At 44.6% G+C, this 16,683-nt stretch overlaps 1 protein-coding gene across 3 annotated transcripts in view; it reads left to right on the top strand.

Annotated features, from left to right (window-relative positions):
• CCDC85A (coiled-coil domain containing 85A) overlaps positions 1–16,683 on the top strand; it is a 204,331-nt gene that overhangs the window by 6,197 nt on the left and 181,451 nt on the right. For all 3 annotated transcript variants that reach the window (XM_029232005.1, XM_029232006.1, XM_029232004.1), the window contains exon 2: positions 3,343–4,312. In XM_029232005.1, coding sequence (XP_029087838.1) covers positions 3,343–4,312 — 970 coding nt within the window. The remainder of the gene's footprint in view (positions 1–3,342; positions 4,313–16,683) is intronic.

The following is a 16,683-nucleotide window of genomic DNA, read 5'->3' as shown; positions in this document are numbered from 1 at the left end:
AATGATTCATTTTGTTTAGCATTATTTTCTCGGAATATCTACAGCTTCTGATTTCCCATAAAGCACCAGTGTCAAGGAACAATTTATTCTCTTATTACTACAGACTCCAACACAGCAGGGCTAGCTGAAAACAACAATAAGAAATCTTTTCTCAGTGGCTAGAGCTGTATCCTGTTTTGGCCATAGGCCTAGCGCTTTAAAGGGCTGGTCAGTCCATAAACACATATTAAGCATTCATTGTATGCAACACACCAAGTCAAGTGTGTCAGTTATGCAAAGAAAGACATTGGAATGTCTGCCCTCCAGAAGCTAAGGTAATCTACACTAGAAAAGAAAGAAAGAAAAAAAAAGATGCCCAGTGAGTGCTCTAAGGAGTGTGTCTTACAGGCATTGAGCAGTGAATGGCATACTTTAGTCATTCATTCAGGCCTGGCGCTGCTGCACACCAGATGCTGTTCTAGGGCTGGTGGAGTCTTATCAGAGCAATCTGTCCTCTTAGGTAAGTCTATAGAAGGCAGAAGATAGTATTTTCTAGTTGGAAAGTTAGACCTAATCAGGGTTCATAATTAGCTGGTTCACAATTAGAGGGAGCTAAAGGTAGAAAGGCAGGAAGAAAGCCTTGTAGGCCTGGACCAAGGGTTTATTCATTTTCCTTGGCAAAGGGGAGGCAATGGGGGTTTAGGGGCAGGAGAGACACTACCTGCAGGGAGAGTTTTTGACGATCAGTCTGGCCAGAGAGAGCTTGGATTGGAGTGAGCAAGGGAAGTTAGGGGCTGGGGTAGACCAAGGCAGGGAGGCCCGCTCGAGGCTTTTGGAAACAGCTGGGCCTGAGGTCAGAGAGTGGCACTGAGAAGCAAAAGGACTAGATGGGCATTAGACACAAGGATTGGTGATGCTAAGAGTTAGAATTGAGTTGAAAACTAAGCTGCACAGAGCCTCTTTCTCCTCAGGCCTTGAGAATCACTCCCACGTTAGGCCTCATGACTGCCAGGAGATTCCAGCTTGGCAGATTCCAGGTTGGCAGCTGTTTTATGGTTTATTTCCTAGTCAATATCAGGGGGAAGTGTTGGAATCAACCTGAGTTTGGGAGAATCAAGTCCCCTCTCTGAGTACCTCTAGGTCTGGATTGGATGACAGTCACAAGATCAGAGATTTTCAGGCTTTGTGGAGTAAGGGAAATCTTAGGTAGCTGTCCCCTTTTCACCCCCCACCAAACTATGGTGCTTCAAGAAACAGCTACCCCCTTTACTATATGTGTGAATGGAGACTAAGTGGGGATTTCACAGTCAATTCTGAATTCCTTGGTTTCAGGTTTCTACAGTAGGGGTGCTGTGTTCTGGGTGCACAGCGGTGAACAGAAGAGACGGGTCTCCATTCTCATGACTCTGGTCTAGTGAGGATGGGGACTTGACTCATAGTCAGACTCAACCATATGTGATTAGAAGTTGTAATGCAACAGAGGGGAAGTTGAAGGGCTCCTCGCAGAGCATAGAAGGGGACGTCATTTAGATTAGTGGTCAGGGATGGCTTCTATGGGGAAGTGCCATAAAGTGAGAAACAAATATTGTGTAGAGGCTGGGGGAGGCTTTCCGAGTGAAAGAGGGGAAGGGCTTTTCCCTTGGGCCCTGAGACCAGGCCAGCATGGGTGGGGCTCTGTGCATGATGGGGAGGGATGGTCTCACCTTGTCCACTGCCACCATGGGTAGCAGCCACCATCATCTCCCTCTACCTGGACTAACCTTGTAGCCTCCTACCTGGTCTTCCAGCTTCCACCTTATCCTGTCTCTCTCTCTTCCAGTCACCCGCCTCCTTCCATCCCCCAGCCGTCTATTTTCTGCACAGAATGATGTTGCAGAATGAATCACATCATGTCTAGTCCTCTATCCTCAGCTTGCCAACAGTCCAAAGTCTTCCTGTGGCTGGCAAGGCCTTCATGTGGCTGATGAGGCCCACATTATCTACCTAGCCCTGCTGCCCACCCACTTGCACCTCACCTCCCAGACCTCCTTCCCAGCTCTGCCCCCCCTCCCCACCCTTGCTCACTCCGCTTTAGGCCCACTGGCCTTGCTGCAGCTTGAGCCACATTTGTCTTGGGGCTTTTACACTTGCCTTTCGCTCTGCCTGGCATCATCTTCCAGCAAATGTTTGCGCCTTTATTTCACCCAGGTCTTTGCTCAAATGTTTTCTTTCTCTGCAGAGGTGCCTTCTCTTAAAGGATAGTATTTTTTAGCCTGCTTTAGTCTTTCTCCCAGCACTTTTCACTGTATGACATTATGTTGTATACTTGCTTTTTTGTTAGTCTTCCCCACCAGAATGAAAGCCATAGGATGGCAAGGGCTTTGCTGCGTCCTCTGATCTGTCCCTAGCACCTGGACAGGTACCTGGCACATAATAGATGCTTACTAAATATTCATGAATGAATCACCGTTCATGCTGGAGAAGTAGGCCAGTTAAGAGAATTGGGGGCCTTTGGAGACTTAAAGGATTTTGCACTTTATCCTAAGGGCAGTGAGACCCTTTTAAGGTTTGAAGCATGGGAGTGACAAGGTAAATTTCGGAGGTAGAGTTCAGGAGACGTGTTTGGCTCAGAACTGGGAGGTAAGGGAGAAGGAGGTGCCAGGCATAACCACAGGTCCTTATAAAGGGCGACAGGATGGGTGGAGGTGGCATTTGCTGAGAGGTGCGATTTGGGGGGAGGGGGGGAGTTTGAATATCACACAAGAACCTGAGTTCCAGGTGAGCTGCCTGGGAGCCGTGCAGGGAGGATGGCAAGTAGGGTTGGATGGGCAGGACTGAAACGCCACCAGAGGACAGTTTGCTGCTCGCTCATGCGGGGGTTGGGGCTGCTTCTCCGGGTCGTGGGCTGAACACCTAGGCGGTGTTTGTCCTTTGCGCTGACGAAAGGCCTGTTGCCTCAGAGCTTGTTAAGCCTTTCACAGATCACAAGCAGCCATCTTTCTTCCTTGAAGGTGGGGCAGGGAGCCTACTGATTTCCTGTTAATGAACTGGCTGCTCCCTAAAGACTGACTGGATGACCTTGGACAAGTGAAGCTTTGCGAGGTCCCGTTTCCCCGTCTGTAAAAGAACCATAATATCCCCTGAGGGTTTGGTGAGAAGTAGATGAGATAATACAAGTAAAGCATGGGGCAGGGAGCAGAATCAATACCCATTATTGTTATTTTTTTGGACAGCTACACATCTGTAGCTTCCTCTCATCTTCTCCCTCCCTCCCCTATCATCACAGAGAATTCACCCATTCCAGGCTCCCTGGCTCCCAGAAGTCTGAGCCTGGTGTCGCCTCCCACGCATACCTGGCTTGAATGGCTGTGTGTCTCTTTTCAGGATATTAACCAGAAACTCCAGGAGGACAACCAGGAACTGAGGGACCTCTGCTGTTTCCTGGATGACGACCGGCAGAAGGGCAAGAGGGTGTCCCGGGAGTGGCAGAGACTGGGCCGCTACACGGCGGGGGTGATGCACAAGGAAGTGGCCTTATACCTGCAGAAGCTGAAGGAGCTGGAGGTGAAGCAGGAGGAGGTGGTGAAGGAGAACATGGAGCTCAAGGAGCTCTGCGTGCTGCTGGACGAGGAGAAGGGCGCGGGCTGCGCGGGCAGCCGCTGCTCCATCGACAGCCAGGCCAGCCTCTGCCAGCTTGCCGCCACCACGGCGCCCTACGTGCGGGACGTGGGCGACGGCAGCAGCACTTCCAGTACAGGCAGCACCGACAGCCCGGACCACAAGCATCACGCGAGCGGCGGCAGCCCGGAGCACCTGCAGAAGCCCCGGGCCGAGGGCAGCCCGGAGCACTCCAAGCACAGGAGCGCCAGCCCTGAGCATCTGCAGAAGCCCAAGGCCTCCGCGACCCCAGATCACCCCAAAGCCCTCAAAGGACCCAGCCCCGAGCACCACAAACCCTTGTGCAAGGGCAGCCCCGAACAGCAAAGGCACCCGCACGCGGGGAGCAGCCCCGAAACGCTGCCCAAGCACGTGCTGAGCGGGAGCCCGGAGCATTTACAGAAGCACAGGCCCGGGGGCAGCCCCGAGCACGCCAGGCACAGCGGAGGGAGCCCTGAGCATCTTCAGAAACACGCCGTCGGTGGGAGCCTGGAGCAACTACCCAGAGCCCGGGGCACCAGCCCGGAGCACCTCAAACAGCATTACGGGGGGAGCCCCGATCACAAACACGTGGGCGGAGGCGGCGGCGGCGGCGGCGGCGGCGGTGGCGGCGGTGGCAGCAGGGAGGGCACCCTCCGAAGGCAGGCGCAAGAGGATCTGTCACCCCATCACCGGAATGTCTACAGTGGCATGAACGGTGGGTCAGTACGTGCTGGGGAACCGCGTTGCTGGGGCCACTGAGTAGAGAGTTATGAATGATGCAAGGCTTTGCGGCCATGTTAGAAGCTGCAGGCGCTAGTGCGGAGGCGGGTTGGGGAGAGGAACACACGTTTGCCCCCAAATCATGATGTGTGTTTCTCCCCCTCCATTTGTTCTATTTTATGCAGTTACCAGGTAGCCTGGAGAATATTGGGGAGGAGGGGACAGGGGAAGGAGAGGAACGATAATTCCGTGGGACCCTGAGTAGTCAGGGTGAGATTTGTGGACACTGAAGATAAAAATAGAACCAATCTAAGATTTCACTATCTTGAACATTTTCCTGCTTGTGTGCAGTTTCCTACGAGGGCTCTCTTGGAACAGGTGACCAAAGGTTTTTGAGTCCAGCTAACAGCTTATGTGCAGAAAGAAATGAGTATTTATTATGAAAAAGAATAACATTAAAAAAGAACTAGGGTGTCCTTAAACAGGCTTGACGCTGGGTTGTCTGAATGCCTGTAAATATGCCTTACTTTTCCTTGAGGATGTTCTCCATTGTGTTGGGGGCCTTAGCATGACTCTGTGACTTTCCTTTGCATCTGAAATGCATCAGATGATTTCTTTCCCTTTTCTTAAATATCTTTATTGGAGTATAATTGCTTTACAATGGTGTGTTAGTTTCTGCATTGTAACAAAGTGAATCAGTTATACATATACATATATCCCCATATCCCCTCCCTCTTACGTCTCCCTCCCACCCTCCCTATCCCACCCCTCTAGGTGGTCACAAAGCACCGAGCTGATCTCCCTGTGCTATGTAGCTGCTTCCCACTAGCCATCTATTTTACATTTGGTAGTGGATATATGTCAATGCTTGAGTAGCATGCCTTCCTACATGGTGAGTCATCTTTCTGGTTGTTTAAATATTCCCCTTTAAATGTACAGATGTGTTTGGACACTCCTTTGGTTTCCAAAGTGCAACATCCACTGCATTGGCTGAGGCAGCTCTAAACCGTTTGGAAGAGGTTTACTTTTTTGCATCTTTGTTATGAAACCACTTGAAACTCAAGAGAGGAAAAAAAAAAACTTAAAAGAATTGTGAGGGTCTTTTTTTATGTCATCTGTGGCCGAGTTAGAACTAAAATGATTGGTTTTATGAAGTGGGGTTTCTGCATCCAAAATATCTGGGGTTTTTCACTTTATTTGAAAGCTGCTCTGGAGGCTTTGTGCAGTCAGCTCTGAGCAGTGCTGGAGGCCGCCAATTTTAGCAGTGACACGAAGGGGTAAATTTTCAATATTGTAGTTGGGGATTTACCTGTTGGATTCCATTTCATCCTCATCCTTTTCTCGTAGTGCTGAAAATTGACTCCTGAAGCTTGGCTTCTAATACGTCCAATGTTTTAAGCACAGATGGAACTAGAAAGAATGGGAAAGATCGGACGCTGTTGCTTTCTCTGTTACGTGCTGGGAGGTGAAAACTGGGAGAAGCCGATTCACCTGTTGTGTTGAAGCCACCAGGCTGGCTGGGGCTTTTACTTTGTTGATTGCACCCTTCCCTCACTCTTTCCAGGAGATGCTGCCCTGATTGCTGTGGGCAGCCTCGGCCGTGCAGTTCTCACAAGAGATGAAAGTCATTAAAAAAGATATTTTGGTTGTGTTACTATCACAAGATGTGTCATCGGCCATGAAACTTGTCTTCAGGGGGTAATGTGTTAACAGGAAGGTAAAGTTAATGACTTTTCCACTTCTTGATTGCTTTTTAATGAGCATGAGAAGTAAATGTGCACTATTTTGAGGAAACTTTTTATCTTGAACCAAAATAAAGATTACTTAAGGGCAGGTGGTTCACTTACAAAACGGTTCTTCTCCTTACAAAAAGGCTTACTTAAATAAAGAACTTCTCTAATTTAATGTGTGATTTAACTTATAAGAAGGGATTTTAGGTGCAATTTTTAAGCAACTCTTTGTGTAAAGTAAGGCCTGTCTCTAGATAGGGATGGCGTTAATCATTGAATCTTATTGCCTGAGTTCAGATAAATTTCATGGTCAGGCAAATGGTTTTTTTAAATTTAACAATTTTATTCGGTTAAAATTTGATGTAACATAGATGCATTGTTTAGAATGACACTGTAGTTTAATTCTTGTGTTTACTTCAGGTTTTCTCATTCTTAAGTGACAGATCTTCTGACAGTGGATATCCTCACCAAAGTGTATTTGTAGTCCATTTGCATTGCATTTTTATTTCAGTAACTAATTGGAAAATGAAGAGGCACGATGAATTGTTTATGGATCATCAGCCTATAAACTTGGGCACTGGTAGCTTGTATTTCTCCTGCTGTTACAAATTAATTTTTGATATGGATAGTGAGACATGATTTTTTCATATTTTTAAATCCCCACACACTTTGGTTGAATTATTGTCTTATAAACAGATAGGAACCAGCAGCAAGGTAAATCTCAAACTGCAAATTTGCTGAGTCATTTACAGAATCCTTCTGTGTGGGGTTGGTGTGAGAGGTGAGTGTTTTGGATGAGCCCTTGAATGTTTCTGCATTAACAAAAAGCAGGTGAAAGTTGTGAGGGGCTGTCTTGTGCATTTTGGGAGGTGTAGCAGCATCCCAGGCTCTACCCATAAGCAACCCCCAGTTGTGACAATTAAAAATGTCTCCAGGTGCTACCAAATGTTCCTGGGGTAGGGAGTGGGCAAAATTGACTCTGATTCAAAATCACTGCTCTAGAGCAGTGTTTTTCAGTTTGGCTGCAGGCTAAAATCACTGGGCTGACTTTGAAAAAACACTGGTGCCTGGATCCCACACTCAGATGCACATTGAATTGGTCTGGCACTGGGCCTGGGCACGTTGTAAAAAGAACCCTTCAGGTGATTCTAATGAGCAGACCAGGTGGAAACCATTGGCCGAGGTGCGTGATTGTTGGATAAGATGGGCTGGTGTGAGTGAAGCTCTCAAACACCCAAGCTTCCTCCGAAGAAGAAAGTTCTTCCTCTCCTTTGCTGAACTCCAGGACTGAGAAGGACTGACGCCAGCAGGTACTGGAAAACGTCACCCCTCTCAACCCCAGACCAAGGCTATCTGATAATGTACTTCTTCAGGGGTATGGGTTGAAAATTTGAGTTTTTGGTGGGTGGCATTATTAGGTTAATTCGGGGAAACTCTGGCATATGAGTCATTTAAGACGACCTTTTCAAGCCTTCACATCCCGCTGGACAAAGAAGCACAGGGATTTGTAACCTATTTCCAGTGGATGTTTTTGGTGAATGTAGATCATGCGGCACCTGCAATCCTAACGAATATTTCCCACAAGAGACCCTGCATTTCAAATCTCTCAGTTTATAGGTTTTACCTTGAGTTTTAAGACGGCTTGTTATTCTCTGTTAATGAGTAAACGAAAGACACTGATAACACAAAAATGGCCTTGTCTGCTAGGGGTGAGATAACCTATGTGTGGAAGAGCCCAGCAGAGTTTCTCTGAAGCAAGGCTGTCTGTGAATTAAGTAGTGGTGCACTACGGCATGAGTGATTGCGCTCATAAATCTTTTATTTTGCTTAGAGAAAGTCAGACCATCACTTATGAATGAATTTGGACAATAGAAATTGAATGTCTCTTGGGAGAAAAATGTCAGCAGTTAACAGTTATGGAAATACTACAGAACTGATTTTAACTGAGGTCCTCTGAGTGTATTTTCTGTTGTGTGTGCTGACACGTAGATGGTTAAAGAACTAGATAGTAGTTTTTGGTCTTCAAGCTTCAGTATGGTAATTTGGTAGCCTTATATTCACTTTGATAGGACATCAATTTTAAAACGTTTTGGAAAAAATCGATTGTACTATACCTGTTTGTGCAAAGCATGTTGCATTCGTCGTAAGAATACATTTTGATTTAAAGACAGAATGCTTAATGTTGAAAATACAGTTTGAGATATTGCAAAATATCTGAGAGGTGAACTATTATTGCAAAACCTAGATGGCTTAGAAAGGTAGTTTCTAGTAGAATGTAAGGTTTTCAACTGCACTGGTAATAATAGTACAAAGCTATAAACATTCTTTAAATCTAGGGGACAATGTTAATCGTCTAAGGAGATTATCGCTATCATCTATATGCTGTGTGTGTGTATATATATATTTCAGTAACTTTAATATTGCATGCGAACAATGCCAACTATTCAGTTGATTCTGTTTCGCAAACAAAGCTTCAAGTGCCTTGGAATTCAGTCACATAAGCCAGTTGATGCTGTGAAGCCAGAGGAATCCCATTCCGCTAATTATGGTTGTGCCCTTTAGACCCAGTTGAAATCAATTAAACATTTGTATTTGGGGATCCATTGCAACGTTTCAGAAGATACACATAATAGAAAAAATACCATTGAGTTAGTAATGCCTCTATCTTTTCAACTGAAATAATTCAGAAAAAACCTAACTTAGAACAGAATTAGGGTGAGTATTCCATTTCGTCAGATAACTCATTTTCACAAGTGTCAAGTGAGTACAGAAGCGGTGATTTGCTCTAAGCCTCTACGTTTACTCATAGTAATGATAGATTATTCTGGAGGCATCAGTGTAGTCAAGCTCCACTGCTCAGAAATAAGAATGTGAAGCCAAACTTTGCAAAAGCTTGAAAAAAAAGTTTTACTTGCATAGCACCATTGGGCCAGTGTGTTGCAGTTTATGGCCCTAGGCTCTAAAATTTCTCATTTTAGCCACTTCTGATGTTGAGAAACTCTGAAACTAGATAGAACTGAGTCCCTACATTAAATGGCCCCAGATGGCTTTTCTTTTCTTTTTTTTTTTTTTTTTCAGTATCTACTTTTAATAGATTTTCAGTCACTTCTAGTACCAGCATGCTTCAGCAATATTCCTTGCTGCCCTCACCTGGCCTGGTTTTAACATCATATCCTTATCGTTTCTAATTTCTGCTTTGCTCTTTCTAATGGATAATCTGATGTGATTATCCATTTCCCTTGGGAAAATGTATAATCACACTGATTAGAACTGTGTTGAAAATAAGAGTAAGTGACCTTGAAGTATCCTTCTATGAGTAAAGTGCATGAGCTTTAGCGCACGGTACATGTGTCATGCATCTATCAGTTATTTGGGCTGAAAAGGTTTTTGCTTGTTTTCTGGGTCTTGACTGTATTTCAGATAATTGAAGTATTTCTGTAATACAGGTGTCCCCTGCTTTACAAAAGTTTGCTTTACCAAGGACCTACCTTTGTACCTGTTTTCACTAACTGAAAGAAATCTAAAGCAGATTTTCAATTTTATGAAAAAGGTGAAAAGCAAAAAATAGCGTTCAGCATTTGTTTTGCAGTGAGCCCCTGTAGAGGCAGTGGATCCCCCCAAGCAGTGAGAGTGGCACCGCCAAGCTCCTTCCCCGGGAACCACACTTAGCTTCAGGCCACCGTAGCTTTAAACTGTCTATGAGCATCTGTGCTTTATCTCGATTTCCTTTGTGCATCTGTTAGCAAGATGTGTCCTAAGGTAATTGCTGCTTCACTTTATCCCATTTTGGCTTACGAACGGTTTCATAGGAACGCTCTCCTTCCGGTGCACTGGGGAACCTGTGTAACAACTCAGCTATTTTTGCTTCTTGGGTACTTTGGAACAATCAGCTTGGCCTTAATACTACTTTAATGCATAATGTTTATGGTAAACTTTGTGTACATTTGAAGAAAAATACTTATTTTTGAATTTGATTCTGGGAGATATTAAGAATAGTTTCATTTTCTGAAATGGGCTGATTTTCAGGAGTTCTAGGAAATTACAGATTCAGCATCGAGAGTAGGCCATGGGGCACTTGAGAATACAGACATGAAATCTCAGCTCTAGTTTATACGTCTCTAATCTGCAAAAGGGTGAGGTTCAAGTTACTGCTGTTCCTGACATAAACTGCCTTCTCTTTAGAGTGTCATTCAAGAGTTTCCAATAGAAAGAGTAGCTCCTCTTTCTGAGACCAGGGATTCCTCAACAGCAGAGAAGCAGAAGAGGTGTTTAGAAATGACAAAATGGCAGAGGAACAGTAGCTTGCTTCATCATCTTTATAAAGGCAATACTAGTTTGTCCTTAAGATAAGACAATGACTGGGTTATTCACACACAGTTGGGTCCTTTACAGTTTTCATGTAACAAAGAGTTAAATGTATTATAGAGCTACTGTACTTGAATCATTATGGAAGGGTACAAAAAGTCTTGGGATTTGGTCTTGGCCCTGGATTGAAATTAGGCACATGTTCAATTACAGATAAACGAAAACTTCGGGAATGATATTTTAGTTTTTTCCTTCTTCAGATCCTTAGTTATTTAGCCCTTCTGTGGGCTTTTCTATGAGACAGGATATATTATGGAGAAAGGTTGGGTTGGGTGATTGCTCTAAATCTGTATTTCAGTTATTTGCTTCTCTCTCTCACGTACTGAGTTTTCTTGTATGCATATTTCATCAATTATTAAATGCATTGAAGACATTGAATGACTTCATTTCAATTTCAGCTATATAAAGCAAAGTGGATCCTTACATTTAAAAATCTTGCAGACAAAATATTTATAGCCCCATTTTTGCCTACTGCTATGGTTGAGGGATAGAATGTTCTGGTTACCTTTTGATGATCAGAACTTCAAAGGCAGTCTCTGATGCTTCCTGAGTGAGTTGGTTTTTCTAGTCAGGTACATTCCTTCTTGATGATAAAGAAAGGTCTTCTGATCTTCTCATCTTTCTTCCAATTATTGAGGGGTCTTTTGGTTTTTAGGGGCAACCCCTGATCTGGATGGTGTGCAGCTACAGCTTCCTGAGTGTCCATAATTGCTAGTTGTTTCAAAAAGGTTAAAAAGCATGAATTGCATTTGGGGGCATAGATACATGAGTATGTATATATTTATTTTATTTGGTTAATTGAGAATGTCTATTTTTTAATTTTATTATTTTTTATTTTTTTTGCGGTATGCGGGCCTCTCACTGCTGTAGCCTCTCCCGTTGCGGAGCACAGGCTCCGGACGCACAGGCTCAGCGGCCATGGCTCACGGGCCCAGCTGCTCCGCGGCATGTGGGATCTTTCCGGACCGGGGCACGAACCCGTGTCCCCTGCATCGGCAGGCGGACTCTCAACCACTGCGCCACCAGGGAAGCCCGAGAATGTCTATTTTAATGCTAAGAAATCAGGGCGCTTTCAATCATAACACTTGGAGCTGTAAAGTCCTCTACATTTTATGCACTTCAACCTTCCCATTTTCTGATTGAGAACATTGACTTCCAGAGATGTTCAGTGAATTACCCAAGGCCAATTGCCAGTTAGTAGAGGACTAGAGTCCCGCTGACTCCCAGGGCAAGGTGTCATTTTTATACAGAAGACATTTAATCTTCCAGACTTTCAAGGCACTTGATGTAGGGGTAATGTTAACAATAAAGACCCTAAATGGAATAGGGACCCGGTCTTGCCCCATTCCTGTTGGAAATTCCAGAAAACCAGCGACCTGCAATGATGAGTGAGACAAGGTGCATGTCAGTAGACTCGGGCTTAGAGAGGTTCCAGAGAAGAGCTGGAGGTGCAGGCGGGGAGCTGGGATCTGTTGCCTGGGAGTCTCTCATTCGGTTAGACAGGGTCCACTTGTTCACAGCTGGATGATCAAGTCTTGAGATGCACTCTTGGTGGAAGGAGTATTCCTGCTCTTGGCCTGAGAGGCCAACAGCCTTCCTACCCTTCTTCCTTCCACACGGACTCTCCCCACCCCAAGACCGCACTCCTCCAGACAAACAGCCTTGTGACCATGGGTTGACCTTATTCGCATTCTCACCCATCCGCTTGTCTTCATAGCCAAAAGGTTCTGTCTGGAGAAGTGTCAGCTTCTGGAGCACAAGAAACAGAAGGAAAGACCAGGAGCAAGGGGATGTGCCAGATGGCAACACCAACTGCTCTCAAGGAGTTGTGTTTTTTTAATAACTCAGCTTACTGCAAACAAAACTAATTAAGCCCGTTATTCTGATTTATGCTACTATAGGCAAAAGTAAAGTACACTTACGTTACACTTTTGATGGCATTTAAAAGGTCAGATTACCTGAGTTGCAAATTTCTGTTCCAAGCAGCCTGCTCTGTTTGAACCACTCTTGAGAATTCAAATTAACCATGCTCATGAATTCAGCATCTTTTCGATTTTCCTAGACAGCAAGCGCCAGCTCACCCGTTCACCTAAACAGAGTAATAAGACCCTGAAAGCCAAGTCATTTAGTCATATCTGCCAATGATGGATTCCACGTGACTCACAGGAAAGTGAGGTGAGAGTCAACTTACGGCAAGGAGGAGAGAGGGTGAAAATAGCAGACAGAGGCTGTGTGAGGGGGATGCCATAAAGAATTTCAAAGGGTCTATTTGGTAGTGCCCCTTGTTGCCAATGGGCACCTGTCTTATGTCGACTGGCAGGGCCAGCTGCCTCATTGTTACAGGGCCCAACCAGAATCGCCCTGGTTATGGAGTCGTCGGGGGAGAACTGGCTGAGCTTAGCTGCTTATTGTACGTATGAGAGTACTTCGGAAGAGAGTACGTTTACAGTTATGATCAGTTAGGGGTCTAGAAATAAACATTATCCAGGTGGTTTGCCATGAATAGCCCCTCAGTATAGTGACTTTCATGAGAAACAGGAACCAAGCTTTTCAAAATCTGTGGAAGAACAGGCTTGAAAATTGCTTATTTTTATAGTATCCCTTTAGCTCTTAAATGAAGACCAATACTTAGTCCTTCTTAACTCTCAAACTATATGCCACATGGTTTTCACCCTTAATTTATTTGGCTTTTTCCTGTTGCAATCTCAGAATTGCCCACTTCGGATTTTATTGGCCTAGCACGTGAATCTGTCTTTGATGGAAACGTTGTTCTTGCCAGAGTTCTATACAGCCATGTGTACAACAGGCATTCATTGAAAAAAGAAAGCTAGGCTAGTACTATTACACCTATTCACAAAGCATAGCTAGTTATTTTTACATTTGTAGGTATCTGTGGAATTTCACCCGTATGTTAAAGTAATATGTAGATACCCATCCTTAAGTCGGCATATGGCATCTAAGCTTTATTTATAGCTTTAAAACAATGAAACAATTTTATAAACATCCTTTAGCCAAATTCTGTTTTAATTGTGAGTAAAAGTGGTATTTATTTAACACGTATTTCAAAACAGTTAAAAAATAATCACATTTGTTTCATGGAGTTACAGTGTGTTGCCCTAACTTCATAAAGGGCATCATGGCCCACTTGCCCAGCTGGAGATTTGGGTACAGAATTGGCTCTGCCACTTTCGAGGTCATACTTTGCTGTGTGACCTTTAGCACACCACCCACTTCTGCAGGCAAAATAATTTATCCCTCAAGTAAGGGGCTTGGAATAGAGGTTTTCTAAGTCAGTAGTCTCAGAATTTGGATTTCACAGATATATAAAACCTGAGAATAAATGTGGAATTGCCAACTTTTTACTTTTGTTAGGTATGGACTGTTAAATAATCATCTATTAACACCATCATTTCCTAAAACATCGTTTGAATATTTAGAAACAAAAAAATATGTATTTACTAAAGGGCAGTTTTTCTCCCTCACATTGTGCTGATACAGCTCTATATCTCTAATAAACTTTTTTTGAATAATAACATACAGCCCAGGGTTCAGATTCCACAGCGCAATGCAAAGTGCGTTTCTGTGTGTCCAGCATGTTTTGGGACTTAATTTTTATCCCAGACATCAGAGAAAATCTAGTTCCACACAGCTTGACGTGTTGATAAACATAGAACCCGCAGTGTTCATTACACTTAGGCAGGGTCTGGACGAACCGATGGAAACCAGGAACCACAACCCACGTACCACTTCCAGCTTCTTGCCCCTCCTCTCACAAGGACAGCCTGGAGGTCTGATCAGCTTGGACTGGGGGCTCCTCTCCCTGCTTGCCACCCCACCTGCCTTCCTCCAGAGTTTGTGCAGCTGGGCCTGAGCTCCTAACAGAGCAGTGAGGATGTTATCCGGGAGGGATTCTGGGCTCAGGTGGAGGGTTCACTGTGCATGGCACGACCTGAGAACCATGGCGCTAAATGCTTCCCTGCACTACTGTGCTTTCTTGGGAACTTGTCGGGGTTGCAGCAGTTCACGTAGCGATGTCCAAATAGACCCAGTCCCCTTTGACGTAGCCAGAGTGATGTTTGAACACCTCATGGGTGACAAGGGAGCTAAAGAGGCTATAGCGGAGGTGACTTGGGATTTGTGGAGTCCTGAAGTGTGATTTCTTCTATTTGGGCAGGTCTCAGATGGCAGGCTACAGGTGGGCTGGCCACGTGTGAAACGTGCATCCTGCATCTAGTTTCTTATTTTCCCCTGTCTTAGTGGGACAGTGCTCTGGAAAATCAGAGTGAAGGATTTTACTTTCTACTCCATTGCAGACTAGATTTTCTCAAGTCTCTTTGCCACCTTTGTACCGAATGGGAGAGTGTGGCTTATCAACTCAAGTTCGGTAGAGAGTAAGGCAGTGTCACCAGGCTGTTCGTGCACTTTTGTTATGTCCCATCCAACCAGATTTTGGTCATCTTTTCCAGGAACCTTGGGGCAGAAGAAGAGCCATTCTCTCCGTTCTTTGGCCCTTTAATCCTATAACTTTATAGCTTGCGCTTGAACTACTTTGGAGTGAGGCTCTTCAGTGAAACTGGGAGGGTACAGCACCATTAACCGAAGGGAAGGCACAATTTCCTTGTGAATCTTTGCCTTGACTCATCAGGCAGCCACGCATTCTAAACAACATCGGGGATATTAGAGATTTATTACGACAAAGGTTAATCAGCGTGTGTCCTGAGATAAACAACATAGTAAAACAAACAAAAGTGATAGTTGGGAGAAGCATGAGCTGGTAAAAGACTCAAGGGTGTATGTAGGTGGTAGTAGAAAACAAAATTCTGCTTGTGTTTCACTTGCTTCGTATAAATGTCTGTACTGTCTCATGTAGCTGAGTGATTATTGAGAATAATACATGTATAAACATACGTATTTATTCGACAAGTGTTTGTGTGTCCCATGGGGGTGCAGCCTGGGAATACCCTCTATAAGGTAGAGCAGAAAAGTGAGCCACAGGCCCTTCATACTAGTTCACGGTCCGCTGTATCCGTGGGAGGAGGTGGGTGACAGAGAAGGTGTACAGTTAACAGCCAAAGGGACGGAATGAGCTATTGGTGCTCTGGGCCTTTGTGGGCCTGGGAGATGGCTCACGCACCTTCACGTGAGGGATGGCCGTTCAAGGGAGCCCTGTTGTCAGGTTGAGTCTGGGGAAGAGTTGGATTTGGATTCGTTGGCAGGAGGGGTGAGGATGTCTGGGGGAGATGGCATGAGATGGAAATGAGCAGACAGTATTGAGGGGCCATGAGGATGTGAGTAGGTCTGTGCTGGATATCTTTGTTAGGTCGTGGTAGATGATTTTGCAAAGCGGGTAGAGGCTAGATTACATAGGATACTAAATGCTTTCCAAGAGTGTTTCCTAATAGCGACATTAATTTCTCATATGGGGAGGAAGGTAAAATGTTTTCAATTGCTTAGACCTTGTGGTTAAACTAAGTGGACTAGGGAAGGTAGTTCCTTAGCATTTAAAAAGAAAAAAATCCCTTGTTAGGATTTTATAACTCAGTTTAATTTTAATGGTTTGTTCCTTTTCTTAAGGGCTCCTGAACTAAGAATTTTTACAGTGATCCGGGTTTCAGGGCTTTATGTGCCCAGATTTATACTGTCATTTAATTCTCCAGTTATTTTATTTTTCTAGCAAAGGCTATGGTGAATTACTGTTCTTCTTTAGTGGGAGAGTTTTACAACGAGGGTCATCAGTTAAGAAAACCCCTCTTCTGACTAATATCTTTTGGGTCAGTAATAAAGATGTTATAAGGTTTTGGGGAAAACATGGCTTAGTTGCCCAGAAGGCAGACATAATATCCTGCCCAGTGGAAATCAGTAAATTAATTCTGTTAAAACACTAAAGTGAGAAAAATAATGTTGGAACTTGTTGACCTTTGGGTTGGTCTAATGTAGAAAAATTAACCTAGTTTGTCCTTTACATTTCATTCATTCTGATGTTTTTCTGCTTTAGTGTTTTGGTCTCATTTTAGCCCATGGTGCTGTAGATGAAGTCTCAGATGGTTTTTCAAACTGTGCTCCACTGAGCCCTAGGGGAGGGTGGGTGCGGGGCACAGGGCAGGCTCTGTCACCCCCTTCAGACCACCACAGGCACCCTTCGGCTGGGGCAGCTCTGCATTTAACTGATTTGTTCACACTTCTGTTTAAGCTTCTACTGCCACAAAGGTGACTTTTTACAAAGTTTGAAAACCCCTGGTCTAACCCAGAGATGCCAAAAGAAGCAAACATT

This window comes from Monodon monoceros, unplaced genomic scaffold (assembly GCF_005190385.1).
Source record: "Monodon monoceros isolate NGI ecotype Baffin Bay Population unplaced genomic scaffold, NGI_Narwhal_1 Super_Scaffold_19, whole genome shotgun sequence".
In the NCBI taxonomy this organism is placed as follows: Eukaryota; Metazoa; Chordata; class Mammalia; order Artiodactyla; family Monodontidae; genus Monodon; species Monodon monoceros.
This window is presented reverse-complemented; position numbering and strand designations above follow the sequence as displayed.